Source organism: Lepidothrix coronata, unplaced genomic scaffold (genome assembly GCF_001604755.1).
Source record: "Lepidothrix coronata isolate B3197 unplaced genomic scaffold, Lepidothrix_coronata-1.0 Scaffold1, whole genome shotgun sequence".
Taxonomy (NCBI): Eukaryota; Metazoa; Chordata; class Aves; order Passeriformes; family Pipridae; genus Lepidothrix; species Lepidothrix coronata.
This window is the reverse complement of record NW_016690181.1, coordinates 9,964,990-9,984,385: the sequence shown is the minus strand read 5'-3', so window position 1 is coordinate 9,984,385 and position 19,396 is coordinate 9,964,990. Positions and strand designations below refer to the sequence as shown.

The following is a 19,396-nucleotide window of genomic DNA, read 5'->3' as shown; positions in this document are numbered from 1 at the left end:
CAGATGTCTTTCTGAGCTGCCTTGGCAAAGCAGGTGACATTTAGAAAACTGACTAGGAGTAAGGAGAAAACAGCCAAAATGCTGGTTTTGTTATATTCTGCAATCTATAACACTTATATTTATAACACTTGCTGTTTACACTAGGAAGTATTCTTTAGGTAGCATCATATATCTTGTTATCCTATTGTTAACAAAAAACGTCACGTCTTCACTTCTTATGTCTTTTGCAATATGGACTAGTGAAAAGCACACAAAAGAAATTACTGATAAGTACTTGCACTGCCATTAGGCAACCTTCATGCTTTGTTGATCCTATAATACAAAACAGGCATGTGAAAACAGGCTGTACTCTTCCAGCAAGAGCAACCTGATATGTAAATTAAACAGTCTACTTAATTCACTTAAGATGTATTTGATCAAGTAAGATACATCACTTCGATCTTATTTCTACGCATTTTCTTAACTTGCATTTTTTTCCCCACATTTCTGAGGTGAACTGGGCAATATAACTGGAGATAAGAAAGCAGCACCTGCAGGCAAACCCAAGCTAGCTGCAGTCGAGCTACCTGAGATGTGAATCTCCCAAAAAACACATCAGTGCAGGCTTTAACATAAGCATGCTGCCCCAGTACATACTTGTGACTCATGGAGACCCCGCTCAAGCCCTGCTGCAGCGGGTTTTGTCCAAGCCCTACTCAGCAAGATTTGTCAGTTCGAGCTAAACCAAGACCAGGATGGGCCAGACTCACACCTCCAGCCCCTGTACTGGCTCCCTGACAGTGCCAGCACCTGCTGCTGTGACACCGGCTACCGGCAAACATCTCCTGGCTCCGCACCAGGAATGCCAACAAATAGGGCAAGAGGAAAGAGAGATGACGACCCTGGGTGAAAAACAGCGCATGCCTACTTCTGAACCTTTAACAGAGCTTTTCCTTGATAAAATGCGTGCAATGGAAGTGGCAATCTCCAGACACGTAATCAACTGAGCCTGGCACCAGCAGGCAGCAATTTAATAAGTAGCAGCGAAGAGCACTGTGGGTAACTTGATTTGTAGGTATTGAAATTACTTAGAAATAAGAGGACTATGTAGTGTCTTAAATGACTCTATCACACCATTATTTTCAACATGAATTTCTGTGAGCAGGTCACAAATGCAATCCCATATCTGTCAGCAATCAAAACTGAAGGGATAAGCTAATGAAAAGCAAATAGTCCCTCTGTTTGAGTATGAACTGAAGTCTACATGCAGCTGAAAAGCACAGAAATCAGCTCCAAGATCTGCAAAGCTGGATACAAGACCTGCCAGGGTTTTCAGTGTTTTCCCTGCCACTCAGTAAGGCACACTGAAAACAGCTAGAGATTTCAGCAATTACCCCAAGCCCTGCAAATACTCAGATTCAAGCTCTGGCATGAAGCCTTTCCTTAATTTTAAAACTGATCACATGAAAATATCTTGATAACAGTCTTTCTGTGTTTTAGCCCACACCCTATCCCTAAGAAAAGTAACTGTTCCCACCACGTCACGCCATTGTGTAGAAGCAGATCTGACAAACTGGGAAAGGTTAGCGGGATGGTGCTTTAAAGTTTAGCACATCCCAAAGTGGAATGGTCTCAAGAAAAACATCAAGCAACAAGTTTTAAATCACTCTGGAAATCTTTAGGCCCTGCATGTTTGTGTTACAGTCTGTAACACCGGCTGTGAATCTTGAAATGTTTCTCAAGTGGAAACCGTGTTGTAAATTTGGGATTCCAGCGGTGCAAGGTTCCAGGTGACCCAGTTATGTGCAGTCCAGTAACTTTTAACACTTCTACCTGGCCATTTAAGTGCTTGCACAGCCTCTTTTATCTTTACACATAAAACCAGTTAAAACAATATACAGAGTTTGGACTAATCATCCAACAAATAATTTCTCGATGACAAAGATGCTCCTTCCACAGCCAATGAATACAGTGAGAACAAGGTTAGGTGCTTTAATATGGCTGCAAAGCAAGCCAATTAGCCAGGTTTCAAATGCAAAAAAACCCAAATTACAGAGCAGTCCAGGCTGGAGGGGACAGTTGGAGGTCTCAAGCTCAGAGCCAGGTTGTCTGTGACATCAGACCAGGGTGCTCATGTCTTCAACCAGCCAGGTCTTGAAAACCTACAAGGATGAAGTCTCCAAACCTCTCTGGATACTTCTATTGTTTGACTGTCCTAGTAGGGGAAAAACTGGAACTTCTGTCATTCCAGCTGGTCTGGTTCTTACCCTACTCTTTCCCTCAGGCTATTTCTCCAGACTGCTGTGACCAGGGACCAGGTCGGCAGCACAGTTCCAGGGGCAGGCAGCCAACAGGGAGCAGGCAATGAGTCTAACACTTTCAACAGCAGTCTTCCTTACACCATTCACATTGAAGACGTCAACTGCTCTGCAACACCCCTAAAAATTTAGGCCTTACTCAATACACATAAAAATCATCTGCCATGTGGAAAAAACAGCAAGAAACTGAAGATCACTGGAAGCACTAAGTGGCAAACTTACTGCCCTAGCCACCTGTTGACATTTGCAAAGAGATTTTCTCAGGAAAGAAATTCAGAAATGCACTCAAAAAAAAGACAGAAGGAAATTCAGGACGGTCTTGATGTTCTGTTATTCTCAAAAGCAGTGGGGACCTGCAGCTGCTGGTTTTTATGGCCCTCAAGGGCCAACTCTTGGTGCAAACAGTGGGATATAAACAAAATGGAAATTGTTTGCAACATGAGAATAGTGCTCTGTATTCTGTAGAAGCTGCAAAAGCCTAATCATGGGGAGGAGAAAGGGATTTATTTCAGTAAAAGAAAGGAAAGGGAAGAGAGAGTGAAAAAGGTGAAACATTTTGCTAGCTCATCACAGCTAATGTAAAATGGCATAGAAAAGGGAGCATCACTTCTGAGCATTGTAGAAATGGCATAATGAGATTTCCTTATCAATTGGAGGAAACATGACTGAATAGATTATGATCTCTGAAAGAAACAGATGTAATTTACTTTAAGTTATCAAGTGCCTATCAGAAAGAGACCTATTTGTGAAACAAGCAGAATAACCAATACAAGGGGGCTATATAATTTCAGACAAAAGCCCCCTTCACTGTACTTGCTTAACTGTTCTTGACAAATGGACATCAAAAGACCCACTAAAGCTAATCAACTGTTACATTATAGTCATGTGCATATGAAAAATTAACCGCTTGGCTGAAAATACCAACACATACTTCTGGGGACATGGCTCCTTTCAGCACAGAAAACATTACCCTGCAGTAGTTACTCAGCTTCAGTGTAACAGAAGATAGACTTGGTTGTGGTAGGAAGCCAAATGACAGAAAACGATTGCCAGTATGGGGGAAAAAAAGGAAGGTTTTATATTCTCAGTGTTAACTCTACTACAGAGGGAATTCCTGTGGTACTTCTCACTTCCCTGGTGCAGTGATGATGACATAGAAATGAATTACAAGCATTAGGGCTGTTTGTGGCTCATCAAAATGACGTATCTACAGGACCTTCCTCCAGCACAGCTCAATGAGGCAGTACAGGGGGCAAAGACAGGCTGCTGGCAGCATGAGCCACCTGATATCACTGGCAAAATCTCAGTCACAGGGAAATCTTACAGGGGAGGAAAACTGACCTTTGGCTACTCTTTTGCTAGAGACAAGTATTCTAGAGGACAAGGTAATCAGTAAATGCTCATTTAGTTGGCTTTAGACAGAAGTGGTGTCACTCATCCCACTGTCATATTTTCAGTCCTATTTAGAGCCTCACACAAGAAAACAGATCAAGGAGTGTGAGGTACCAGGGAGATCATGTTTCAAGAGCTTTGAGCAGGACAGTACTTTATATTGGCTGGTGGTCATTGAGTCCCCAGTCCAAGACACGATAAAGGAAAATTTGAGATGGTGAGCAGAAAATAGTGTTTTCTTACCAAAGTTTCCCAAGCTGGTCTCTCTTGTATCTACTCGCATCTCTAGGGCCTTCACTTGCTGAAGATCATCTACCCCTGCCAAAGCTTTCTGTAAAGACAAGCAGAAATATATGTGTACTCTCATGCAATAAACCAGATGTCACAGCAGCAAAAAGCTGTAAAAAGGCTTTCAACCAGTGTTTTGTCAACATATATTTCAGGACAAAATGGCTACACATGCAATCACATTGAAATAAATTTAGTATTCAAAGACCTTTCTTTCTTGTAGCTCCAAAATATTCTAGTCTCCCATAACTTATACATTGTTTAAAGAGTCAAGGTCAAGGGTTACATTCAAGCTGCAAATCAACAATAGACCTACATGCCATTAGCTTCATTTAAACAGCATGTCCATACTTTACAATTTGCACGTCTTGCACTAATCCTCAGCAGATAGAGAGTGTTACCCCTAAGTACCACCTGTAATCAAAAAGGCAAGAGGTAGTAAAACTCAATAAAACACACTGGTTAGCCTTTTAACCTGAACCAGTGAAAAGGAAACATAATTTTAGCTCAAGCAGCCAACTTTTCTGAAAGAAGACAACACTAGTTACAAGAATTATGAATTCCTTCGAAAATATCTAGGCAATGCAAATAGATGCCTCCAAAATTTCTCATTATTTTACAAAGTCTTTGTAGTTGGATCAACCACTGCATTAAGCAAGGATGTGTGTGTGAATGCAGACTCTTTCCTATCTTATCACAGGATCTTTCCTAATACCCTAAAGTCTGTGTTGATTGATACATGTACTTTTTGCCTTGGCAGGGTAAGCAGAAGGAACAAAACAAGCAGAAGCCACACACAGGGGAGAGAGGGAAGCCCTAGGACTTCCAGTGAAAACTACAGAAAGGCTGCGAAATCCAAAGATGCCAGGCTGCAATTCCACAAGCAGCTGAAGTAATCTCACATTCCCACTGTTCTCATCTCCTATTTCTTCCTGCTATGATCCAGCTTCTCTCTCCTCAGTTTTTGGGCCTTTACTTAAGTTGAAGGTAGGAAGTCATTCAACAACCTCCACATACAAGAGACAAGTTTTCTTAATATTAAAAAGTTACAACATTATTTATTTTTTTTAATAAGGGAGAAATGATTCACTAGAATGTGCAGGACCACCTTATGCTTATGAATTTTGGGAAGAAAAAATAACCACAAGAACATTCCATTCATTTTGCAGGGGAAAATATGGTGGTCGCAGTCCTCCTGCTCATTAAGTAACATTTTTATTGTGCAGCGAAGTGGCTGCAACTTCATTCACTCTGAAGGTTCCACATCCTCTTACAAAGGACCGAATACAGTCTGTCTGTAACTGAGTTTAAAAGAACACAGTTTCCAGAAAAAGTTGAGCATACCTTCTTGAAAAACTGTCTCCCTTTATAAGGTGTTGACTTGTACTCCTAAGAAACAGAATTATCCAATATCTTCAACTGCTTTTGAACTATCTTTAAAACATTATGTTTAAAATTACTTTTAATCTTATTTTTTAAACTGTAATTTTAGGTAGGCTGAAAAAATATAAGCTTCCAGACTGTCTTGCCTCCCCACTAGAGTATGAGAAACAACGGTCTAAGGTGAAAATGTGGGAGTTCCCCGTGGCACCCAGAAATTTTCTTCCTATTCCCAGATGCAGCCACCACAAAACGTGTTTTGCTCCTGCAAAGGTAGCAAGCTTACCAACTACAGACTGCTTTCTCCCTCCAAGTAAACACAAGATCTCTCACTGCAAGGCACATCTTGCAGTAACCCTTTTCAGCAGATGACACTGTCTGTCACGAGATTATGTGTGGAAACAAGAGCTGGCTGGTGTCCTGGCACACAACCATGCACTTGGATCACTGGATTTGGATGTAAGCTTATTGTCATTAAAGGAAACCGCCTCCGAAAAATACCTCCCTGCTCCCCATCAAAACAGTCTTAAGAGCCTACATCAGAACAAGAGGAAGTCTCAGAACAAGTAATAAGCTTAGGGTCATACACTTTGTCAGTAGAGTAGGAAAAGGTCCTGACACCACAAGGAACTTTTGCTCCTTTTTTGTCCTTTTCTCCTTGCTGTCAGCAACTTCCCTGCATGCTGTCCTTCCCCTGCTGTATTCCAGACAGCTTCCCCTCACAGTTCTGCTCCCCGTTTTTCTCTTTAAAAATCCAAGCATAAAAGCTGCCTAAAGTTATATTCTCTCATTTTTTAGGGTTCCCTATTCCTTTTTATAATACCAGGGATTACCAGTGTGATTCTTTGCCCTTCTTTTCCTATTCCAGATCCACCATTTGTACTTTTTTCACTGTCTGAGAGTTGAGCTGCTTAATGCATCCATATTTTTGTACTGCAGCAGGCAGAACTGTGGCTCCAGTGCTGAAAGGGTTATTGGCCATCATCACCAGCTCTTTGAACTACAGATAGCTGTCTTGAAGCATGTGCTAATCAGATGTATTCCTGGTGCCCACCTCCATGTTCTGCATTTCCAAGAGTTCCTGTGAAAATCACTGTCCTTCCATCTGCTGATGCCAAGGAGATGCTTGGAGAGCTTGAAACCAACTTGCTGTGGGATGCAAAAGTTAGTGCAGTACATAAAGGAAACAAGAAATGCTCCTGGGTGGAGGATATGAGCTCATTTAAAGGCACTAGAAGCACAGAGACCCCAGGTGTTGACTGCAAGCTAGTCAGCAAGCAAAAGGCCAGGGCAGCAGTTCAAGAGAAGGTTATGTGGTGAATGGTTCCTGTGGAAGATAGTTAGGATATTACTACTCCCCAGACACCATTCTTGGCATACTGATGCAGCTGCAAGTGTGATACATCTCGTGTAAATTCTGACAGCTAAAATTCTGACACCAGGAATGGGGGAGATTGAGGGAAGGATGCAGAAACATTTAAAGAAAGATGATACATATTTAGCAAGATCTTTTTATGCTGTTGTTTAATGTCCAAGCACAGGAACCTTCACCAAAATTTGAAAGGATGCATGTATAGGAAGAATTTTGATGTTATTGAGTAGCAAAACAAAAAAATCATGACCAAACACACCGAAGGGTCATCAACTTGGACAGATAAATGTCTGGCACCACATGGACAGAAGTGATGCTACGGTGCTCTGGGTCTCTTCATTTCTAGGGCCATCCTAGGTCTAGGGCTGCTGCCTAGACAGAGATGTCCCACTGTGGCTTCAGGTAATGACTGCCTGCCCACAGCTCAATGGACTGTTCTGAACGTCCCTGCCTGTGCCCCAGGAGTGCTTACAGACATGAAGGTGTTGTACCATCGAGGTATTTCTTTGGCTGTTTACAGCTGTTCAGCCTCCACGTAGAGCAAACAAAAAGGAACCAAGGATCTGTTATAGGCAAAGAGTGAGATATACTCAGAGTTATTTTAAGTCAAAAATATACCTTGAAAAGCCTAAGTATAGTTCCAGGTTGATTGTTGGTGTTCAGAGAGGATTCTGCTTGACACCCACCTGCAACCCAGCAATAGAGGTACCAGTTATACAGAGAAGGAGGATGTTTCCTGAAGAATCAAATATTAAAATCTTCTGGAACATGATGTTCAAGAATGTGACCTGACAGCTTGATTCTGAGCAGCGTTACACTCCACTGTAAATTCATCTATTTGAAAGGATACATTTCCACGGTAAAGCACTGCACAATTCTTTGAAGATGAATACACAGTAAGTAAAACAAAGATGAATAAAGTTCACTTTACATTTTTTCACCTTCTTCAAAATAGGAGTAAAACTATTTTTCATGATATTATGCAGAAGTTATTGGTTAATGATTTAGCCAGTATTTTAAGAAGCAACTGCATGATGGCTCACAAACCATTCCCACCATGCAAAATGTTTGGCCAATATCTAACTGGAGAGCATCCGCTCATTTGGAAAGCTTTTCCTCTGACTGACGAGTCAAGCCAGTAAGTATTCTGTAAAAATTTCAAATGAGAAACACTTCTGTGCTTGCAGAGCTTCCCAAGTGGCAGAACAGTCACCCCGGCATGCTGGGAAGTCCCACTTGCAACTATCTGTAACTTCCTTAATTGGCAAATAATACTTGTTCAATTAAAATTGACATATACAATTGATGCCTTCTCTCTTCCCCAGATTTTTCACACACTCCAAGAAAAGTAGGTATGTTTCTGAGGAGCATGTTGCATGCAGCTGTCAGAGAAATATTTCCAGCTGTGCATTTATTTTGCTGATCCTGGTTAATTTGGCTAAGACAGGAATTCCTGAGTGGTGAGTTTGTTTTCTTTTAATATTACACCTGTATGCAAATATGTCCATTCATGTGTTCATTGCTTCTTTTTTTTTTTTTCAAATTCTCAACTCAAGTATAATCTCTCTGCAAAAAAAATTTCTGCAAAAGGAAAAAAGAAATGATCGAGTCATTTCAGCAAGAATCCAATCTGTTATTCCAGGACCCTCCAGCATTTTTTCCCCCACGAGGATGACTGCATACCATATGAAATACACCCTAACCTCCTGAGCAACAAAACTAAACACCACTTCCGAACATGTGTTCCTAAGTTTAGAAAACATGATTAGTTGGAGCAGGATCAATAAATAGCGAAATCAGAGAACACTTCCTTTCTTCTCTAAAGATCACACACAAACGTGATTTTTTTTATAATGTGACAAAATCTGGAAGATCATTTGACCTTGTAAAATGAGTTTCTTGTGAGAAGTGGAATGCATTTTGTGGAATTCAGGAAAAGATCCTTAGCAAACAGTGGGGAGAGGATGGGGGTTAATAAAGCAAAACAAAAATGTGATTCAAGACAGGTGGCACCCTTAATTTCAGTTTTTCCACATTTAATGAAAAATCTGTGCCACAGCCCTAAGAGAGTTAAAAACTGATTGCCTATTAATAGCCAATTTGCAGAACAAAGTGAGAATTTGCTCACTCTGATATTCTACAATATCTGACAACAACACATAAGCACAAGGACAAGCAGAGCAGGGAGCCGGAAATATTATTAAGACAGATACAAATGAAAAAGCAAGAATAACTATTCATATAGAGGAAGATTAAAAAGTACAAGAGAAAATTAACATTGACACTAGCAGAAAGAATAAAAAGGACATCTAATGATACCAACTCTTGCATCAAAAGCTTTTGACCTGTAGCTTGGATGAAGAACATTCAAATATAAAAGGATGTTACCTGATAGCGCAGCAAGAGAGCTGGCAGCAAGCAGAAACTAGATGATGTGATTAACATAACAGGGATATGGAATCATACAGGGTTTGAAGTGAACATTATGCTGAAACAAGGCCACAGAAGACCAAACTCTGCAGTGAACGAGCATAAGGTCTAAGTGAAGGGGTCTGCTATGGAGTAGAGGAGAATGGGCAAAGGTCCAGTGGTTCTGTATAAGTTCTACAGGGTCCAAGAAGACAAGGAAAGGAAAAAAAAAATTGGTCCAAGCCAAACTTCACTTTCTTTGGAGGAAAACAATCCAGCAACAGGATAAAAAAGTGAAGGGATACAAGTATCACAGCTTTTACAAAGAGTTCTTAAGGATAAGGACTGCTAATGGAGACTGATAATGTTTTCACTACAAAATAGATGGCCAATCTCCTGGAAAAAAGGACAAAATGAGTCAAATGTGCAGGTGGAAACAAGGCTGCAGGCTGCAATTCAAGGTGCCCAATCTTCACAATTCTGCACAGCTAGACCTTCCAGCCTCCCCAAGCTCCAACTGAGCTGGTGCAAGAGAGAACACTGCAAGAGCAAGGAGTAAAGCTGAGTATGTATCTCAGTACAAAAACCTTCCTCGGGAACCTCCATCAAGTGTCCAAATATCTGCCTACACAACACTGCAGAACTGGGGCCCATGTCCTTATTTGAATGTAAAATAATTTTACTTTAATGAGCATGTATTTTAAAAGTGTCTTAGTTTCCTTCTCAGAGCACTTCAGCGAGTACAATCAATAACTCCTAAAATATTCACAACAATGAGACAACCAAGAAGATATTGCAATTGTATTGATTTCAGCAAAACAACCTTTCAAACCATTTCATTGTCAATGGCATGTGGTTTCTTAAAGAAATATGCATGTGAAAACTTGTTTCATTAAATGTTTGAACATTCTGAATGTTTGCAAATCCTGAGGAAGTAAATTTATGGAAGCAGTGGTTTCCATTTGATCAACATAAAGGTCAAAGAATAGATAGACTGGATATGTTATTAAAACAAGCTATAAACACTATAAATGTTTCCTTGACAATGTCATGTAATTTTTCCTCTGAGCAGGAAGTATCCCAGCTATGCCAACACAAATGTGAGGTTCCAGGACAGGAAATAACTATCCAGAAAAATTAGCAGGAGAGTATGCATCCATTTAAAAGAATTTTTGAAATAGGATTCCTTACAAATGTTAAAACACACAATCTTGAAGAGGAAAGGCTCAATTATTTAACTTATCTGCATTTAAAAAAAAAAAAACCAAAGTAATGAACAGTAAGGTCTGGGATGTGGGTAACATTGCCTTACATACACTTTTCTGCTTACAATTTACTGTGAACTAAAGTAGCAGAGCTTCAGAAAGAGAACTTCATGCCAATGAAAGAACTTTCTAAGGGTTTAATTCAAAGTTTATTGAATCAGAGGGCAGCTGTTTTGGTTACTTCAATGGGCTTTGGTTCACACCCTAACAATACAAACTAATCTGAGAGATTCCCATTGGATTTATACAGAGTGTTGAAGGCCATAAACACATTAGACTGGTCAAACTCTATGCCAGGTTTAAAAAAAAAAAAAGTTGTCAGAGGTTCTCATGAGCCTGAGGAAAGGGAATGGCATAAATCATATAATCATGTAGCAATTTTCCTCCAGAGTGCTTAAAGTATACACTCTGCAGAAAATTATTTTTGCATCTTCAACCATTTTACAAACACTAAAAGACTTAGCTACTAAGGGAACAACAGTTCCGAGAACAATTTGCTGTTTAATCTACAGCACATGGTCAAAATGGTGACTGGTATGTGGTTAGGGAGTGGTGTAAACCTGCAGCTGGAATATGCTGCCTGCGGAAGCTCATGTCCCTCCACTGGTGCAGTGGATACACAGAGGATTATGGATACTGCGATCACCACCCGGCCTGGCATATGAATGCCTGCCAGCATCTGAACCACAGTCTTGGCAGCCCCACCTGTCTTTCATAAATTCTACTCAGCAGAAGAGCTACTCTTCTGTAGCTCTGCAACACAAAAAGCTTCTCCCCTTAATTTCTGCTCTCAGCTCTCCCTTCCTTTAGCAGGGAAAAATGAGGTTATTTTCTCAGCTCCTGCACCTCCCACAGGATTTCACCTTTAATTAGTCCTGAGCAAATAAACACAATATGCAACCAAGTATTCTTTCACAACTATTTCACAAAGCGAATTCCTTCATGAAGATTTCAGCATGTTACTTTCTTTCAACAGGCTGCACACTAAAATAATTTCCCCCAGTCAAAAAGGAACGTGGCTTTCAAATATGCTTTGAAATTCCACACACTTTGATATACATACAAAGTACTTCTAGCATTTGCAGAATATTTTAATTGGCTTCGTAGCACGACAGATGATTTCACTAATTTAGAAAAAAAAGTTGTGCTTTTAAAGTTACACTTCCAATCTCTAGAACAAGGCTAATGCAATTTTTTTTCCCTAATGCTAAGATTCAAGGTACTCCGGATGGCATTAACAAGATCTGTGTACATTATAATTACGCTACCTGTACTTTTCTGCACGCTGCTTCAAGAAACCTAGCAATAGAAACAGCCACATTCATGCTGGGAGTATTTTTGATACGAAACAAGGTGAAAGGAGGACAAGCACTTGATACACTTTCATAAGATAGAATCTACTTCATGCAGGAGTCTAAATGTCAGACAAACAATCCATAATCAGCACAATAGCAGTTGGAAGGTTAATGCAGCTCTGTATATGCCAGTTTGCCTCTTCCACTTCATTAAAAAGTTGGATGCCTACTCACCAGTTTCCTGGGGGAAAGATGTTCCTCCATAAGCAGCTCTCCATCATCTTTAATCAGCGGACTGGGATTTTGGTTGCCTCGCCAATTCAAATCAGTCATCTGAACTCCAGATGAGCCCGGATGAGAAACTCTGTCAGGATTCCACTTCAGGTCCATCTCAACACGCTTTGAACAAAAGGATAACAAGCAGTCTGATTTTTTTACCCATATTTATTATTTTCCCTTTAGTAAAATCTATTTTGACTCCCATTACAAGACAGCAAATGCCTATGGAGATCCAGGTTTCTTTAATCAGAACCCAAAGCAATGTGTCATGTAACATATATTCTTCCTTTTCTTCACCCTTAAGAGCTATCAGAGTCCCACACCTCACTCAGCCTTCAGTGTAGGCTTTTACAGCAAACTATTGTTTGCAGTTATACAAAAAGCTAGGCATACCCATAGCTCTGTAAAAGGATGTTAGATGAGAACAAACAACTCAGGACACTAGCCCTTTTCAGTCTTCTCACTATTCCACTCACCCTTTTCCAGTGGCAATGAATTTCCCATCCACATGGGCCTCCTACCTACCCATTCACTCCTGAGAAACATGAACAGCACTCAGCAAAACTCTGCTGGACTCCAGCAAGTGCCAGTACCAAGACACGCCACCACTTCTCTCCAGCATTTTGATCTCTGCCTGAAGGCAGCATGGACAGAAGCTGTCTGTATTGCTGTCCTAAATTAAATATACCTGCACTGTCACTGGCTCTAGGTCAGGCAGGCTATGGCTGCTGATTTCTCATTTTTAAGACAGTCTTGGAGAAAATCAATGTAAAATACAATTTAAACAAAACTGTGTATGCTTCAAGTGAGGAGTGAAATCCAAAGTTGGAAGAAGAAGCACTTCAAATGTGTTCATTCTTCAATTCCCAAAGCTATTACTTTCACAGAAATATTAGCAATTAACTTTGAAATATGAGAGTAAGCATATGTACACTTGTTAGAGGCAAAAAGCAATTGGCTGTTCCCGAATGGTACAAGCACTACTATGATTTATAAAGCTATTTACTATTACTTGGCAGCAAGGAAGTATCACAGCTGGAAACACTGCTGTAACAACAAAAGGCTAGACTAGAGAAAAGCTGTCTTGCTCTGCTAAAGGGACACCTGCAGTTTTGTTCTGTTCTCCACTGTGAAGCAATACTTAGCCTTAGCGCTGGAAAAGTAATTAAATGATCAAGCTAATCATAACTGGCTGACAAAGCTTCAGTGGTGGCCAAGACCTGAGAATTACCACCTTCCTTCCCCCTCATACTAATAAACAGTTAAACACAGGAGTAATTTCTGTTAGGATGAATAGAAGTTCTCACTGCTCAGCTAGTCACCTCTGCTTGAGAGAACTGTCTTGTTAGTAGGTGAGAGAGGTTTAGATCGAAGAGACTTCTTGCTCTGACTACTCATGTCCAGTCAAAAATCTTCACTTGCACAAGAAAAAGAAATTCAAAGGACTCAGTACTGTCAGCAAAAACAGCAGCACTTATTAAAAGAAAAACAGCAACGAAACATTAACGATCCACCAAATCTCTCTGCAGAATCTCCTAGGATTAGAAAGGGAGGAACCAAACCCTCAGACTCCTAAGTGCTCCTTTCATACATTCATCAGGGGAGAGGAAGCCCACAGAAAGCAAAAATTATATTTTCAGATCACTGCACGTACCTGGCAAGCACTCCTACAGAAGCTGACTTCTCAAATGTGCTACATCTAAGCCACAGCAATATTCAATGCTTAAAAATCATATTCAAGAACAAATTCTTCAGAGACACATACCTCCTTTCAATCTTTCTTACTGGATTATAAAACAACCACCATAAGCGAATTGAGCAGTGATATTTGCAGCTTCTACTCAGCATACCTATAGTAGTATAAGGACAACTTCCATATTTTCATACTTTTGCCCATTAGGAGGGACCTCAAAAACACTATGTGTCTTATATTTTGAAAGAAAAGTTACAACCCATAAATTTCTATTACCTGTTTCTTTTTCCAAAGAATTCTAGAATTTCTCAGATTTTTCTCCTCTGCTTTCTTTAGAGCACGTCAGTATGATTTAGTCAGTAAGAGTTGCAATAGTCATCAGTTGTCCAAGGAAACTAAAGAATCTTCTGTGACAGCAAGATCTTCTGGTGTTGTCCTTATTTTCCTAAGAAGGAATTATTTTGGTCAATAACTGACTTGGAGTAGAATATCTGTCATATAAATTCTGGAATACTTTGCCAATTGCACAAGATTTGTGTTGGATCAGTGCAAGTACTGGTGGTTCTTCCTAATTCAAGTGAGGATTGTTATTATCCAGAGATAATCCTGTATGTTACCAGAGCCAAGTGGAGCAATAGTTAGAGAACACTGATGTAACATGTGAGTGTAAAACATAACGAGATAATCACAGGATTATGCAGATTTGGGCCACAAAGAGTTAACACACTTGCATAAAACAAATGATTGTTCTCCCTCTATTGGTCCCTCGCTATTATGTTTCAGAATGTCCTCAAATCTTTGAAACGTGTTGATACAGCACTTACTTTAGGTTGACAGGGAGATCAATTTATGGCTTAATATCCAAAGTAACACTTTGTTTTATACTTCCTGCTATTGATCTGTTCTTGTAATTATTGTAACAGTAGATTAGTGAGGAGAAAAGTATTTTCATTACAAATTGCCAGGGATCAAGTTGAATTATTGTCAGCCATTTTTTAAATGCTTCCATCACTTCAAAACTTTCTCCAGAGAAGAAATAATCTTCTCCTGAACATGGATCAAAATATCATCCTCAAAATGAGGAATACAGAAAAGTAAAGAGTGCAGGAATCGTAGCGGTGAGGTGCCAATCTTACATAAAATCCAAAAGCCTCTGAAATCTCCAGCACTGTGCAGAAGCGAGAAGCGAGCCTGGCACAACACTTGTCTTCCTACAGATACAGAGGATATACTGCTCATTTTCATCAGGTCCACCTGACTTTCTGAGACAGGTAAAACCATTCCAGTAAAGCCACCTCATCCACTCACTTATAATGCTAAAAACCAAATGAGAGACCTGTGACTCTGTCAAATGCACGGGAGAAGCAATCATTGACTCTAACTAGTGTTAGCCTCAGTGGGACAATTTACAGGGACTGGAAAGATCTTTTTGTCATTAAAGAGGGCTGAGAAGTCACAAACCTGAAGATTTCCTCCATGGGGAAGATGGCTGCATTGGATATGTATCGGATGTATGAGCTGAATGGAATGACCATTCCTGCAAGACTTTGTGAGACCAACAAGGATGGAAGCTAACTGCACCTAGTACAAACCTTCAACGCATTCAGTGGGACAGCAAAGCAATACCAGTAAGTAGATGAGCTTCAGGGAAAGAGAAAATGGACAAAAAATAATGGAGTTTTGTCCTGCATGTGAACACTGAGAAGAGTAAAATCATGAAAGAAAGAAAAGAATTTGTTTTTGCATGATTTGCATCAAAGGCATTAAGTTAACAGGCTCTTACATATCTGGATAACTGGAAGCAGATAATAACTGAATGCAGGAGAAATTAATGACCAGAGCAGTAACATGGAAGATCTTGAATTCCATGAACTGTTAAGCTGACAACTTTCTCCACTGCTGCCACTCTCCTTACCAAAGTGAGTGTGCTTGATCATGGCAAGCTATTCAAATCTCAGACATGTTGTGAAAGTCCATTAAAAACTGCAGGACATTTTAAACATATATAAATACCACTAATAAAGATCATTATTAAAATTTAATTATCCTTGCAACCACATGTTATTTGAAATCCCTGCAGAATACTGTAATTTGCCAGAAAGAAATTGGCAGAGAAGAGTTACTTGATGTTCTTAGGGTCTGACACTGGTAAAACTCCAAGATTTTACTTTCCTGCTACAAGATTTATTGAAGGGTCAATGGTAGGATTGTGTACTCTTCATTAAATATACATTAATACACATTTCAAATTCAGCAATCGCCACGAATGTCTGACTCAACATTAATTATGGCTTCTTAAGAGTGGGTAAGATCCTCTGAATTGTGTGACAAGGCATGTTTAAAAACAAACAAACAAAATATCAAACAATAGTAATCAATCCAGATTTAGTCTAGGAAAGGCATATACCTCTACATATTAACATCCCATACAAAAAGGAATCTCTGCTCCCTCAGGCCAGCTTCTCAGCCAGCATCCTCTCCTGCTCTGTGGCTACTCAGGCCTTCACTGGACAGGGAGGGTACCATTTCAGTGGGGGTTCCGCAATCTTTGGACCCTTATCTGTATGTCACCAGCCTAAAAGTTCTCTAGGAAAAAAACATTTGAGAAGCACTGTGCTATGTATCCCTTCATGACAGGAAGCTTGCACTGCAGACTTCCATTTCTCTTGTCTTGCACAATATAGTTTTTATTTGTTTAATTCAGAACCACAAATTACAGTAGTGCCCATACTGTTACCACAGACACAGAATGAAAACAAAGAATTCTCTGTTTACTGAGGATTTGACAAAAGGTTTGGTTTATAAGTCCTGAGGGAACTATGAGGGCCCTTTTAAGTGTAATTTTGCGCAAGTGCACTGCAGATAACCTCTTCTGGAAAATAACTGTTTGGGCAGCTGGAATTTACTATGATGTCATCAGGAAACTACTGTTACAATAATCCACCCATAATGGCAAAAACAGTTCCTGCAACATTTATGTAATATAAAGCATCTCGCAACACATCAGTCTATTTTAGCAGGTGCGACTTCCAAAAAGCTGAAAAATAAAACATCTGACCTGTTATTAACATGAAGTTTTTTCAGTGTATGACTGGACAGTATGATTCTAATCTTCTGGTTTTGTTAAGCAGAAGGAGGTAACAACTACTTCAGTAATACTACTTTAATATCATGGGATCATGTAAACACTATAAAGAACATTCATAAATATTCCACTTGTGTGCCCCATTAAGAAAAAAAGCTTTTAAGAGAATGCTGAAATATCAAGATATCAATATCCAATTTAATATAAATAAAAATTCACTGACATTAAAGACACCGAATGACTTGAATGCTCACAAGGATAGTTTTGTGTAAGTGTTCAGTCAATTTAAAGCCTTGGGTCGAGCACCCAAATTTACAGATAAAGCAAGTGCATTGATTTGTCTCATTTGTTTACCTTCCTTATTTGTGGTTTTACAAGCTGTAAGAGCCCATGACAGTCCTCTGCTACTGCATGTAAATCCTGCTCTACAATTACCATGACCATGGTAGGTAATTTTCAGGACTTATGTTGCACAGAGTCTTCAGGGTAAGTTCTTGGGAGCTTCGTGGACTTTGTATTACCCCCATGCACAGAGTTGAATTCAAACTGTGCTGTCACCCAAAGCAGCAGTGATCCCAGAGAAAAAATGCGTGCTACAAACCCAGACTAGGTTTAAGCCAACCCTGCTGAGATAAAAGATTCCTAATATTCTTTAAAAACATTGCAGTAATAAATAAAAAGGCAATGCACTTCAATGTCACGTGTTTCTTCTTTATATATCTACAAATTGCATGTATTAAATTGCATAATTACAATTGCACGTATAATACTTTCCCAGATCCTGCTGAGAAGGTTGTATAGTAATGAGAAATGTTTTATCATATGTGCTGGAAATGCCTCTATATCAAATCATTCTGGAGCTAGCTTGTCAAACTGTTAAGGAAACCTTTCTGTCTGATCATCCAGGAGCCACTCTGTCAGTCACACTCCCACCACCCCAGACTTTCACTGCTGGGACCGAAGCTCCTTCACAGGGGTGGCTCCAGTGACCCGATGGGTGCCACACTTGACTCCCTGCACACCCCACACTCACAGTTAGACAAGTTTTCCTTACCACCTCGACCTTGGGTTTCCCACTGCAGAATCTCAGATGTCTGGTTACTTTGAGTAATTTAATTACTCAATGCAAAACCAGCTCAAGCTGGTGCCTCCAGGGAGGGACCCCCAACAAAGGAATCCCTGGCATTTTGTACCCTCACAGTCTGTGCATCCAACCTGTTCCTCACACGCTCATCACGTCCCTTACACACGCCTCTTGGTCCAGTGGTGATTTTGAAGTATCCACTATTTAGAAGCATTTCCAGATTCCAGCTAAGAAAAGGACAGTAAAAATGGACTTTTTTTTCCAGGTACTGTTGCATTGCATTTACGAGCCTTTTGAAATACAAACTTCTGTGCAGGATGAAATGCATCATATATGGCATTTCTGAGTTTCAACGTGCTCTGGTTGTCCTCAAACAATTTTCAGTCCATTTTGTTTGGTAATTAAGCTAATTGAAGCAAGAGATTACAAGCCCTGCAAAGCCATTTGAAGAGCAGCTGCAATGTTTCTGATTTCCAATGTGTTGCTCACATGGGACAAATTGTATAAATTTGGACAAATTGTTCAGATTTTAGCTGAACTTGTAGAAAAATACTAAACAGTGCAGGAGCTTATTTAGTAACAGACATTCCCAAAATTTTAGCAAGAGCAGAAAACTCACTGTGAAAAGGACCTTGCATAATCAATTTAGGTTACTGATGAAGATGCATTATAACTGTCCTGCTGGGTCAAGACGGATCTCCAACTAACTACTGTAGTCAGAAATAGATCCTTTAAAAACAATATCAGAAGTAGGGGTAGGCCAAAGTGGTCTTTCCCCCGGCATATGGCTGTAATTTCTGGCAATCAACTGCTCAGTATCTTCGCAATTCCAAAGGTGGTGTGTTCAACAGCTGGGGAGGTATACAGGGAGGCAATTATTTATCATGTGTTGAGACATGACAAATATTCATCCAATGACTAAAGACAACACAGAAATTTTATCAGGAAGCAGGTCAGGCCATGGGCAGAGCCTGTTCTCTCTTTTACTGACAGTAGCGTATGACCAACAAATTGAGCTGCCCATAGGTGGATGCATCCATATATCAATGCCTTGAGAGGTCAGACCATGACAGCAACTCTGAGATTTGACATGCCTGAACACTGCATTTTTAATCCAAGTTCTTTCAGGCAAACTCAAAACCAGACAAAATAACATGATGCAAAGTAATAAAATTAAATGGGAGAGTATTTTAAAAAAAGTTCTGAAACATTTTCAGTAATTTGCACATTTGAAATTATTTTACCTTTTCTTCCAATGCCACTGGTGTTCTGCATCATTTCCCATCCCCCTTCTACAGACATTTTAATTTAGTTGTCCCAGCCGTTCATCTCCATTTATCTTGAATTACAGGTGCTCATAGTGCAATTTGTTATTTAACTGCTCCATGTCCTGCTAAAACAACAGTTAAGAATACAATCTTCAAGAGAATAAAACTAAAACAAACCCAAGAGATTCTGAGTATTTCACAATTAAGAACAAAAAGTATTTTGTCCACTGTAGCAGCAGAAGTCCACACTCAAAAGGGCTTAAAAGTATAACAGGACATGAAGTAGTAG

The 19,396-nt window shown here is 39.8% G+C and overlaps 1 protein-coding gene across 10 annotated transcripts in view; it reads right to left on the bottom strand.

Moving 5' to 3' along the window:
• The window catches only part of LRRC56 (leucine rich repeat containing 56), a 76,729-nt gene that overhangs the window by 37,226 nt on the left and 20,107 nt on the right, over positions 1–19,396 (bottom strand). For 5 of the 10 annotated variants that reach the window (XM_017809076.1, XM_017809091.1, XM_017809050.1 and 2 more), the window contains 4 exons: positions 19,084–19,232; positions 13,947–14,115; positions 11,933–12,097; positions 3,933–4,020 (listed from right to left, as the gene is read on the bottom strand). In XM_017809076.1, coding sequence (XP_017664565.1) covers positions 3,933–4,020; positions 11,933–12,088 — 244 coding nt within the window. In that variant the 5' untranslated portion in view covers positions 12,089–12,097; positions 13,947–14,115; positions 19,084–19,232. The remainder of the gene's footprint in view (positions 1–3,932; positions 4,021–11,932; positions 12,098–13,946; positions 14,116–19,083; positions 19,233–19,396) is intronic. The other 5 variants (XM_017809071.1, XM_017809085.1, XM_017809061.1 and 2 more) reach the window with 2 other exon arrangements.